Below are 13,185 nucleotides of genomic sequence, written 5' to 3'. Positions count from 1 at the left end.
CTTGATGAGATTCTCACAGCAAATACCAGAGAAAACCCCCCTGGTGCTTCCAGAAGAGGGAGAAGGGAACCATTTTGAAATATACCAAAGCATTCTGTCTTTATTAGCAAAGCCTGCCTTTAGGGGAAACTAGTTAACCAGAACCTAACTTGCTGGGGTATTATCAAACCCTAACCTGGGGAAGAGAAATACCCAACTTCAGCCCATTCTAGCCATTTTGTCCCACATCAGCAAAGAAGAAAACAAAGGCACACATGTGAAATTCACAATCCAGAGGCAAAGGCTCAGTAAAGACTAAGACCAATCATAGGACTATAGAACACTTCTCCCTCCCACATCTCACCACCACATTACTAAAGGTCTGTTTATAGCAGTTTCTTAATTAGTACATCATGCTTGGCTATCAAGGAAAAATTATAAGACATGCCATAAGCCACTGGGAGGCTCAGTTGGTTGATTGACTCTTGATCTCAACTCAGGTCTTCATCTCAGGGTTGTGAGTTCAAGCCCTGTGTTGGGCTCTGTGCTGGGGGTGGAGTGTACTTAATAAAAAACAAAACAAAACAAAAAAACAACCATACAGAAGAGACATCAGAACCATATGCAGCATTGGAACCACTATGGCAGAGATGTTAGGATTGTCAGAACAGGAATTTAAAACAACTTGATGATTAATATGATTAACGTGCTAAGAGTTCTAATGGATAAAGTAGACAGCATTCAAAATCAGATGGGTAATGTAAGCAGAGATGAAATTTTAAGAACCAACATGAAATCTGAAAGATTAAGAAAAACTTTGTAATAGAAATGAAGAATGCCTTTGATGAGCTTATTAGTAGACCAGACACAGCTGAGGAAAAAAAATCTCTTGAGTTTGAGGATATCTCAATAGAAACCTCCAAAACTGAAAAGCAAGAACAGACTGGGAAACAAACAAACAACGACAACAACAAAAAAAACCAGAACAGAATATCCAGGGACTGTAGGACCACTACAAAAGATAGAAAATGCATGTAATGGGAATACCAGAAGGAGAAAAAAGAAAAAAAGAAATAGAAGAAATATTTGAAACAATAATGACTGTGCAGAATGCCCCAAATTAATGTTAGACTTCAAACCACAGATCCAAGAGGGTTAGAGAACACCAGTCAGGATAAATGCCCCAAAAAACTACACGTAGACATATCATTTTTAAGCTGCAGAAAATTAAAGATAAGAAAAAAAAAATCATGAAAGAAGTCAGAGGAAAAAACACCTTACCTATAGAGGAACAAAAATAAGAATTACATTCGGCTTCTCCTCAGAAACCATGCAAGTAAGAAGAGAGTGAGTGAAACATTGAAAGGGTTGAAAGGGAAAACCCACCAACCTAGAATTCTGTACTCTGAGAAATTATCCTTCAAAAATAAAGGAGAAAGACTTTTTTTCTTTTTTCTTTTTTTAAAAAGATTTTATTTATTTGACAGAGAGAGACACAGCGAGAGAGGGAACACAAGCAGGGAGAGCAGCGGAGGGAGAGGGAGAAGCAGGCCTCCCGCCAAGCAGGGAGCCCGATGCGGGACTCGATCCCAGGACCCCGGGATCATGACCTGAGCCGAAGGCAGACGCTCAACGACTGAGCCACCCAGGCGCCCCAAGGAAAAAGACTTTCTCAAATGAACAAAAATTGAGGGAATTTGTTGCCAATAGACCTGCCTTGCGAGAAATGTTAAAAGAAGTTCTTCAGGGAGAAGGAAAATTATACAGGTCAGAAATTCAGATCTTAAAGGAAGAATACTGGAAAAGAAATAAGTGAAGGTAAAATTAAAACTTGTATTTTTTTATTCCTTTTTTTTTTTAAAGATTTTATTTATTTATTTATTTGAGAGAGAGAGTGAGCATGGGGAGGAGCAGAGAGAGAAGCAGACTCCCCGCTGAGCAGGGAGCCTGGATCCGGGATCCCAGGACCTCTGGATCACGACCGGAGTGGAAGGCAGATGCTAAACTGACTGAGCCACCCAGGCACCCCATGAAAAGAGGATTTGTTCTGCAAATCCTTCCTTTTAAAATTTGGGATTTGTGGCACCAAAAAAAAAAAGAAAATTTTAGTGAAGATAATTAGCCCCTTTGAATGTTAGCACATAACCTCCACTGTCAAGTATTGGGTTGAAATGGAACATACTTGAACTTAGGCATGCATGTGCAAAATGTTAGTTGCCCTCTGAGAGATGAGATGTTAGAGTGATACTTTAAGTTCACTGGCTTTCTCACCTTCAGACCTGCAGAATAATGTTGAACAGTATCATATCACAACAGCCACTTGGGTTTCTAATGTTAGTCAGACCTTCCTTTATCTGTCCTATGGAAGTTGGATCACACAATGATTCAAGATTGTCAGAAACCCTGGATTTCAGCCTCTGCCCTAAGGATTGCCAAGTACTGGTCTTTGGACAAATCCCTTAATCATATTGTGTCTTACTTGGTCTTCACTCTGGAAAAGGATTAAATCAAATACAGACTACTTCCAGCCCTAAACTCTGATTCTATCTCTTCCTTATGTTTTCTAAGGTAGTTGAGGGTATATATAAGTTCCTGGACACCTATTTCAAAGATGATGCCAAAAGCTTTTGGGATAGGGAATGATAACGCTGTTCAGTTTTGTTTTTCTCACATTCTGATTTTAGCTTCTGCATTTTGGTAGTAAGTGTTGTGGCTGGAGTTTTTCCCTCAGTGAAGAACTATTGAGTGCCAACATGGTGGTGGCTGCTTGATGCTGAGGATGATTAAAGCAGGGACTTGAGATGCTCTCAGGCTAGCAAGGGAGGTACATGACACAGGGGTTTCTGATGAAACGGCACTCAGCCAAGACAGGTTGTCAGAGAGTCTGCCTGGCTGCCGCTCTTCCCAACAGGCCTCATAGGTGGCACTCATTACCTTAGAATAAGGACCATTGCCAACCTTCCAGGCTCAGAAACTTTAAGTGTAGTTAGCACACTAAGAATGGATCTGTCTTTTCATTTATTGATTTAGTCAACATTTCTTGAGCACCAGAATTCTTGCATTTAAAATGATGGAAATTCAACTTAAATTGGTGTGTGCCAAAAAGGGCATGGGAGGGGGGCTCCTTATACTGGGAAATCTAAGGCATGGGCAGATTCAAGAGTTTGAAGATAACAAGGCTGTCTCTCCATCCCTTGGTCCTGCTAACCTCTGTTTGGCTTCATTCTCAAACTCCCTCTGCAAGGAATTGCTCTCAACACCAAGCCTACAACATTCATATAGCTCATGATCCCTGAGTAAAATGGATCCTCTCTTTTAAAGCAGCCATCCAGCACATCTCATGGAGGGGCAAGATTGGCTCTGCTGAGCTCACATATTGATCTCTGAACCAATCCCTGTGGCCAAATTGCCCAGACCTGGTGGTGGGGGTGTGGGGAGCAGGATTAACCCCCTCCAACCATATGGAATGAATTCCCCACAGAAAGAATGGGTTCTACTTTTAGAAGAAGAAGGAAGGGATTTTAGGCAGGAAAACAATAGAAAGAATGATAGCTATTCATAGCCATCCACTGTGCTTAGCATTGGGCATATACCAGCCACCAGGATAGAGAATGTCCCTGTCATTAAGGAGCTTATATTCTGGGTGTGGAGGCACACACAAAAATAAAAAAGCAGATGAAATAATTATAAATTGTGTTGAAGCAAGGATCTGAGATAGAAAGTAATGGCAGGAACATTTTTAAAATTACTGTGGGCTGGAAAGACTTGAGTGGGTGATATTTAAGCCAAGCCCTGAAGGATAAAAAAGAGCCAGTATGTGAAGAGACGGAGGAGTGGGCTCCAGGCAGTGGGGACAGGTATAGAAAGATGCTGAAATGGGAAAGAATTTGACATGTTAGAGAAGATTGAGGAGGCTGGAATGTAGACAAGAGTGGAGCAGCCCACAGTAGACTGGAGAGAGAGAGAGGCAAGGACCAAGATCTTGGGGCATCTTATGGTGCAAAGCTTGAGATTTATTCTAAATAGTTTGGAGTGTCGTGATTGTCATTACACCAGTTTGAGGGCACTTCAGAATCCGGAGAGATGAATGTGCCCTGGACTGGCACTGGTGAAAGGAGATGGAAAGAAAAACGTGAGGGGCACGTGGGTGGCTCAGTTGGTTTAGCTGCTGCCTTGGGCTCAGGTCATGATCCCAGGGTCCTGGGATCGAGCCCCACGTTGGGCTCCCTGCTCAGTGGAGAGCCTGCTTCTCCCTCTCCCTCTGCCTGCCTCTCTGCCTACTTGTGCTCTCTCTCTATCTCTCTGTCAAATAAATAAGTAAAATCTTAAAAAAAAAAAAAAAAAGGAAAGAAAAGCGTGGATTAAAAACACATTTGAAGGATGAACTGGAGTTGCTGATGTACTGGAGGGGAAGTGAGAGAAAGAGAGAATCCAGATCGATTCCTAAACTTCTCCTGGGAAAGATGTACGTCAGTTTCATGAGATTGGTGTATAAAATCAGAATGCCAATATGTAACTGTGATGTGGACCAGAATTAATTCTGTGTGATCCTAATCTCTCCCAGTAAGCAAAATCCCTGGGAAGCTGGGTTGTGTCAGAAAGTTGCCTGGTGAACATGGATCTGTTGATGTATGGTGGCATCAGGTCACAGATCCATCTCAAGAGGGCCTGAAGAACTAGCTGTATGTAACATTTGCAGTCTGTTGGCTTTGGACTCTCTCCTCTTTGCAATTTTTGAATAAACATAACCAGAAGGATATGAAATTTGAAGGCATTCCATTTAGTGGTGGACTAGTACTCATTTAGGGGTGCCTTTTTAAGGTGAATCTACGTAACTCTTGCCTCATTGTTCACATGTTGAGTGAAAACTCTCTGATAGCTTTATTTCTCATTTCCCCAAGTATTTGGGATATAATTCTTGAATTTCCATACAGTACTGCACATGTCTATATCATGTCTGAGGGAGCAGATTTCCTGATTCATATATGCCACTCTCTTCTCATTCTTCTAGATGACATCCACAATCCAAAATCTTTCTCTTTTAACTTTTTGCATCTGTGAGACAAAGTATATCCAAGGAACACCCATAGTGTGCAAAAAGTGTACTTGGATTTACCATAACTTGGACAGATGACTTGTTCTTGAACACCTCTAGTGTCTTCTCCCAAACAAAACCAAAAACCCCACATCAGGGAAACCCTACCACTTCTTTTCTCCTCTACCACATGATCATGGCCATGAAAATTAGCTGAAAGCACTCCTCCGGATTGGGAGAGGTCCAGATCACTTACCTTTTAAAATCTCTTAGTATAATAATGATAAAAAAGAAAGGGGGTTGCCAAAAACAGGGTTATAAAAATTCTGGTATATTGTATTTAAATACAAATGTATTTAAATACAAGATGTCACATTTAACAAGTAATGTTATCAACACACACATATCGCGAGATAATTACAGGGTTTATAAAAAAACAATGATTTATAGTGCACTTCAGTAGACAGGTGCCCTGTAACGAAACACAAGTTGTAGATGAGTGTATTATTCTTAGTAATCCCGTCAATGTTTTTTTGTGACTGTGTGTAGAACTTCATGTGAAGAAAACTTTAAAAATCTAAATTTGAGATTTTTCCTGAATATTAACTTTGGGCCAAATGACATATATTGGTGTCGCCCATCTCCCACACCCACATTAGGACTGTTGTGCATTTACTAGAAACTGATGGAAGTCAATCTTAGTGATAGAGGGCCTTAGAATATTACCTTTCCCAGCATGATTAGGGAACAAAGGCCCATGGAGAGCCTGCGCCACAGAACCTCTGAACCTAACAGGGACCTGGCTCTGCTGTCCGAGTGGTGCCATAATTAGACTGGAAGCTGCTATGTTGTCCCCAAGGCCTGGGCCACGGAAAGCGCTCCAGAGACCTCGCCATTGACACAAGGAACAGGGGTCCGGAACCCGCCCGTTTCTCTCCGCCGCCGGGCCCCCGGAGCGAGGCGCGTCCCCTTGGCAACCGGGGAAAGCGCGAGGAGGGCTCCGGAGCCCGGCGGCTTGGGCCTGGGTGGGCCGGGCCGGGCCGGGGCGGGGCTTGGCCGCCCCCCCCCCCCCCCCAAGCCGCTCGGTTCGGCAGAAGACGCACAGCGCGCCTGCGTCCCGCCTCGAGGAGCGAGGAGCGGCGCCGCGCGCAGCTGGAGCTTCTGGGCGCCAATGGAGAACGAAGAATTTCCAGGCTCATCTGCGTTTACGGATGGGCATGGCGCGACAGAAATATCCGCTCCCTCCGAAGCCTTTCAGAAGCCCTTAGTACTCAGGCTCCTCGACGTGCACAAGCTTGAGGGGCTTGAGGAGCCCGAGGAACCCCAGGAACCCCAGGAACCCCAGGAGCCGGAAGAAGCCAACAAGCAGAGCCAGCGAGACCAATGGAACGAGTTTGATGAGCCCCAGGAGACATCTGAACCCCATACGCCCTATGAGCCCCACGAACCCTATGAGCCCTACGAGCATTATGAGCCCCACAAGCCCTATGAGCTCCACGAACCCCATGAGCCCCACAAAGCCTACGAGCCCCACGCACCCCGCAAGCCCCATAAGCTCCGCAAGCCCCGTAAACCCCAGGAGTCCCATGCTCCCCGAGAGCCCAAGCCCAGCGAAACGGAGTTGCTTCCCAGAGCTGCCGCCGTGGTGATCTCCCCTTCTCTGATGACCAGGTTCCCGCTAAGGATTCCGCCATCTTCCCTGAGCGGTAGGTGTTGGGGCCCTTCCCAAGGCACTGAGCCACCCCGCCCTATCTGGAAACTGGGGGTCCGAATGTGAATATTTGCATGCCAGAGCTCACTTTGTTTTAATTTTTGTGTCATTTACCTGCTGCTTTGCAGTCATCTATCTTTGGACCGTATGTGACTCTGATGAGTAAATGAGACAAATTGAATCTCTTCACTCTCTCCTCTCTTCACCTGATGACCTCCTAGCTGTCCTTGATTATTCATTGTAACATCTTTTTGAAGCTCTTCTTTTTTTTTTCCTCTATAGTCATTGCATTTACTCTGGGTTACCACTTTGAACGTTACCTCTATTATAGCACCTAAGATGCTATCTCTTTCTCTGCATTAAAGGGAGGGATCCTTTGTCAGTGTTTGGCACATGGTGGCACTCAATAAATGCTAGCTATTACATTATTAAAGTTGTAGGAATAAAATACTCATTGAGCGGGAATTCAAAGTATACTTACTAAATGTTTACAGTCCTCACCAAGCCCATTACAGGGCTAATGGGTCTTGGGTATAAACATCCTTTGCTCTAACCACACTGGTTCACTTAATGACTTTTCCACTGATGATCCCCCCAAAACAATTCTTTGTCCACATTGGGCTTCCAGTCTCTCAGCTGACCACTTTTAATCTCGTGTTCTCCTTGGCTCCTCTTTATCAGCTTCCATTCTATGGTTTGTCAGTGGCTCACTTACATATTCCACCACCCTGTTGACTCTGGCTATCCACCATACTTCTCCAAGCAAAACCTCAACCCTGGTTAAACCTAACCATCCATCTTCTGCCTACACCTGAGCAGCTGACTCTTGCTGAACAAAATCACACAATCATATGGTTTCTTTTATTTCAATTTTATGACCACACATCTTACTGCTTACCCGATACTTCCTAGTAAGCCCACTTCATTCATCTAGTAAGTTAGTTCTCCTAATCTCTGAGAAGATAACTGTCTTCTTTACTCTCCTCCAAATGTTACACTTTTGACCCCCAAACATCTGAAGACTTTGTCTCACATTTTATTGAGCAAATAGAAACAGTCATGAGCTCTCTTCTTTTCTTTTTTAAAAATGTATTTATTTATTTATTTGACAGAGAGAGAGAGAGCACAAGCAGGGGGAGCAGCAGAGGGTGAGGGAGAAGCAGGCTCCCCACTGAGCAGGGAGCCCGATGTGGGGCTGGATCCCCGGACCCTGGGATCATGACCTGAGCTGAAGACAGACCCTTAACCAACTGAGCCACCCAGGCACCCCAAGCTCTCTTATTTTCTTACCACTAATCTATTGCCTTACCCAAATCTACACTTATGTATTCTTTTTACATATTTCAAAGAAGAATTGTGCCTTTTTCTGTGAAAAGCAAAATCCTCCACTTGTGCTTTGGGTTTCACTTGTGCTTTGGGTTCTGCTCTTGGCTCCTGAAGAATTTTGTTCTTGCCATATTCCCCCCTCCTACAGAATTAATTTCTCCATCTCTAATGAATCAGTCCCATGAATGCACACATATACTCTATAAGCATATACTCAAGAACCTTTCATCTTGAAAAAACCCTTGACCCCATGTCTTCAACATGGAATCTACCAAATTACCAGCATCTGTACATGTATTCTTTGCCTTTTCTCCTGTTAATAATGGACGAACTGTCTTTTTTCCTATTAAAGGCCATTCTCTCAACCTGTATGTTAGATACCATCCTATCTAACTTTAAACTCTTTGCTCCTAAAATTAGCCCCTCTCTCTCCTGCATCATTTTATTTTCTCTACTGGGTCATTCAGCACCTGAACATGAAGCAATAATTCCCATCTTAAAAACAAAACAAAACAAAACAAAAAACCCTCCCTTAATCCCATGTACCACTCCTATTTCTCTGCTCCTCCTTAGAGAAAAATTCCTCAAAACAGTTGTTATTATCTCCATATCCTCACTTCTCATTCTCTTAAGAACCCACTTTAACATTCATCTCCTCTACTTGGCTGAAGTGCTCTTGTTGAGGTCATAATGATCTCTGCCTTGCCAAAATCAATGGTTAATTCTTCATTCTCATCTTACTCATTTAACACATTCACTTCCTCTTTCTTGGAAGCCCTTCTTTACTTGCCTTCATTGTCCTCCTGTCTCATCAATTGTTCCTGACTCAGTTTTCTTTTGAGTCAGGAACTTCTCTTCCCAGCCTCTAGGTTGAAGTGAGTGATGGCTTTTCTCTGATTCTTTAGAACTTTCCTTGTTCCCTAGGCAATGTCATCACTTCCATGGCTTTAATTGTATGCTGGTAACTTCTCAAATTTTTCCCTTGAGTTCCAGAGTTTTATAACCGGTTGTCTATTTAATATCCCTACTTGAGTATCTAGTAGGCATGTAAAATTAAATGTGTCCATAACTGAACTCTTACTTCCACACCCAAACTTGCTCTTCCTTCACTGTTCCTCATTTCAGCAAATGGTACCACCACTCATTCATCTAGGTGCTAGGATCAAAAAACCTTGTAGTCATTCTTGACACATGTTTTCCTCTTAAACTCAGCCTCCAAACCATCAGCAAACCTCAATTTTGAGATATATCATGACTGAGCACTTATTAACATCTAAAGCTTCATCATCTTTTTAAGCCACTATCATCTCTTGCTTGATCCACTATAATGGCTTTCCGCTTGCTCTTGCTTCCACTCTTGCCCCATTCCTCCTCCCACTCCAGTTTATTGTTCATACAGTGGTCATGGGTCTTAGAACATAAATTATATGCAACTCTCCAGAGGGGGTTCTCATCTCATATAGTTTGTAATCTAAAGTCCTTAGCAGGCCTGCAAGGCCCCACATGATCCCCATCCAGATGTCTCACCATCTCCCCACCATCTCTGCTCTCCGACCACGTGGGCCTCCTTGCCTCCACCTCACAGTCATTTCATTTGACTTTTCCTCTGCTAGGACACCCTTTCCTCAAGTATATGTCACCTTATAAAGATATACCAGATCACTCTGTCAAAAAGAACACTTTCTAGCCTGCTCATTTTCTTTAAAGTACTTGTCGTATTGACTGTACAATATTATGTGTCTATTTGTTTACTGTTTATATTAAGCTCACAGAGGGCAAAACCTTTCTTTTCCACTGTTTCATCCTCAGTGCCTCAAGCAGTACCTGGAACAAGTTAGGACTTAGCAATTATTGTTGAATGAAAGATTTCTTCATTCAGCCTCTGTTACCAAGTCCAGTGGTTCCTTCTCTATCCGTAGGGTTGTTAAGAAAATTAATTGAGTTGATACCTGTAAAGCATTTAGAGCAGATTATGGTACTGGTAAGTGCTTAGTAGATGTTAACCATTATTAGTAGTGGTGTTAGTATTTTTATCTTATTTGACCTCTGGGCAGCATTTAATATAACTGACCACTCCCTTCTTGAAATATATACCTCTTAGTCTTGGCCTCTGTGACACCACAGTCCCCCAGTTTATCACCTATGTGACTGCTTGCTTCTTGGGCTCATTTGCTGAGCCCTCCCTATTTTCCTGAACTCTAAAGAGCTCCATCCTGACCCCTTTTCTTTTTTTCTTTTTTTTTTTCACTTGTCCCTCCCAGGCTGTCTTATGTACACTTACGGCTTTAAATAACATGTCTATACTACTGCCTCCTAAATTTATATATTCCAGCTCTACTCTCTTTCCTGAGTCCCACACTCATGTATTCAAACTGCCTACTGGACATCTCCATTTGGATATATCATAGGCATCGCAAAAATAATATACTTTGAAATAGAAGTCTTGATTTCTCTCCCAATCTTGTTCCTCCCTCACTCCTCCAACTGAACGCTTCCAGAAAATGGCAAATAGATTGCAGGGGAAACAAGGGTAGAATCAGGGAGACTACTCGAGAGGCTCATCTAGAAATCCAGGTGAGAAATGGCCATAATTGGGATGAGGGTGTACCAATGGAAGTGAATGAATTCAAGAAATAGAAAAACTAGCAACTTGCATTGGATGCATTTGATTTGAAGGTGAAGGAAGAGGAGTCAGGGAGAAATAGTAGATTTTTTTTTGGCTTGATCAAACTCAATGCTATCTCATAAAGTAAGGATGCCACCCTTACTATATAATCCTGCTTGTGGCTTCCCATTGCTCTTAGGATAAGCCAAACCTTTGCAGAGGTCTCTCGAGTTCTGTGGCCCTCTGATCTCACTCCCTTCCACTCCCTCCTGCTTACTCTGCCCCAGTCATATTGACTTCTTTTTTGTTCTCTAAAAGGCCAATCGCATACTTGCCTCTGCTTCAGAATCTGTATTTGTGGTTTCCTCTCCCTAAATGCTTATTATTTTTACAGGAGTGTCTCATGATTAATTCCTATTCAGGTCCCAATCCACATTTTTCTTTTCTTTTTTCTTTTTAATTAATTAATTTATTTATCTTCCAAGTTTTTATTTAAACTCCAGTTATGGGGAGCCTGACTGGCTCAGTTGGTGGAGCGTGTGACTCTTGATCTCTGGGTTGTGAGTTTGAGCCCCATATTGGGTATAACAATTACTTAAAAAATTTTTTTAATCTTTAACAAAAATAAATTTCGGTTAGTTAACATACAGTGTAATACTAGTTTCAGGTGTAGAATTTAGTGATTTGACACTTACATACAACACCAGGAGCTCATCACAACAAGTGCACTCCTTAATCCCCATCACCTATTTAACCCATCCCCCCCCAACTCCCCTCTGGTAACCAGCAGTTTGTTCTCTATAGTTAAGAGTCTGTTTTATGGTTTTTCTCTCTCTCCCCACCCCATGTTCATCTGTTTTGTTTCTCAAATTCTGCATATGAGTGAAATCATATGTTACTGGTCTTTCTCTGCCAGTCCACATTTTTAAAAGGTGGGAAAGCCTAACTCTTAGAGGACCTTCCCTGTCCATGATGCCTAAAGTAACCCCCTCAGAAGTAGCTTGATGATGAGACTCTCTCTCAAAAGTTCTCAGACTCTGCTTTAGAAAATACTATTTTAAAATTTCCTATCTTATCAATTTGTTTTCTAGATTTTAGATTTTCCTTGTTAAAAATCCTATCTTTACATTAATTCCCTTAGTAAAGCTTAATAAGCATCCAGCATATTTATACAATATTTACATAAAATAGAGTAAATATTAGGAAATATTTAGTCAGCATGTCACCATGCTTCTGTTCACTCAATAGGATCCCTTCATCCAACAAACATTTGCTGAGCATCTACCAAGGCACTCTTTGTGTCCTGTGGGGCTGTAAAGATGACTGACACATGGCGGTTTGGTTGGGTGCATATTTTTAAAATTTATATTATAGAATAGGGCCCATAATCTATCACCTTACCAATGTATTATCATCTAATCATCAATGTCCTTGTTAAAATTTATTGAGCACTTACTGTGTTCAGGGTGTAGACACTGAGCCATAGATGAGTAAGACAAGAATTCCATCCTTAAAGGACTGTCAGTGTGGTTGGGGAGGCTGAACACATCCATAACAATAACACATCCACATAACATACAAAGTAAAGTGGATTGGAGTATCCCACAGCACAACCACTTCATTTTCCTGAGTTGAATGGCAATACTAACTAACCTCTATTTTTAATGGAGAAGAAAGACTGAGAAAAAAATAGGACCAAAGTATTCATTTAAGGTATTTACCTAAAATAGGCTGAAATAGAGATTAAATATTTAATAAATATTTAATCTCAAGTATACAGAACTAAGAGTACTTCATTTGGAGCTGAGATCAAGAGTTGGATGCGCTTAACTGACTAAGCCACCCAGGCGCCCCTTAATTTGGATTTATAAGGGATTAGGGAAGTGGTTTATTTTTTTTATTATTTTTTTTAAATATTTTATTTATTTGACAGAGAGAGAGTACGAGCAGGGGGAGAGGCAGGCAGAGGGAGAGGGAGAAGCAGGCTTCCCACTGAGCAGGGAGCCCGATGCGGGGCTCGATCGCAGGGCTCGATCCCAGGACCCCGGGATCATGACCTGAGCCGAAGGCAGACGCTTAACGACTGAGCCACCCAGGTGCCCCAGTTTCCTCATTTTTTTAAAAAAAGCAGATGCCTCATGTTTTGTGACATAGTTGTGACACTGCGAATTTAACACCTCATTTGTTCCAGGATGTTGCTATTATTACAAGCAATGCTGTAATAGATAAACCTGTACATGATGTCATTTAGTACACATCATACAGGTGTACCTGTAGAATAAATTTCCAGAAGTGGGATACTGGAGGGTTAACACATCTGGAACTTTGATTTAACAAATGGCCTTCCATGGGAGGTGATGCATTTTGTACACCCAATGAAAGTGGCAATGGAAGTGTCTGTTCTCTATAGTCTCACCATTGTAATGTGTGGTTGAACTTCTGGCTTTTTGAAAATCTCATTGATGCGGGCGCATGGGTAGCTCAGTCGGTTAAGCGGCTGCCTTCAGCTCAAGTCACGATCCCGGGGTC

The 13,185-nt window shown here is 42.2% G+C and overlaps 1 protein-coding gene across 1 annotated transcript in view; it reads left to right on the top strand.

The window, feature by feature from the left end:
* The first annotated feature begins 6,185 nt into the window (after positions 1-6,185).
* The window catches only part of THEGL (theg spermatid protein like), a 52,000-nt gene continuing 45,000 nt past the window's right edge, over positions 6,186-13,185 (top strand). Inside the window, exon 1 of the mRNA XM_035004405.1 lies at positions 6,186-6,720. Within this exon, the coding sequence (XP_034860296.1) occupies positions 6,186-6,720 (535 nt within the window). The remainder of the gene's footprint in view (positions 6,721-13,185) is intronic.

Source organism: Mirounga leonina, unplaced genomic scaffold, assembly GCF_011800145.1.
Source record: "Mirounga leonina isolate KUSES-001 unplaced genomic scaffold, KU_Mleo_1.0 Mir_129, whole genome shotgun sequence".
Taxonomy (NCBI): domain Eukaryota; kingdom Metazoa; phylum Chordata; class Mammalia; order Carnivora; family Phocidae; genus Mirounga; species Mirounga leonina.
The sequence above is the reverse complement of the archived record's forward strand: the minus strand, read 5'-3'. Positions and strand labels throughout refer to the sequence as shown.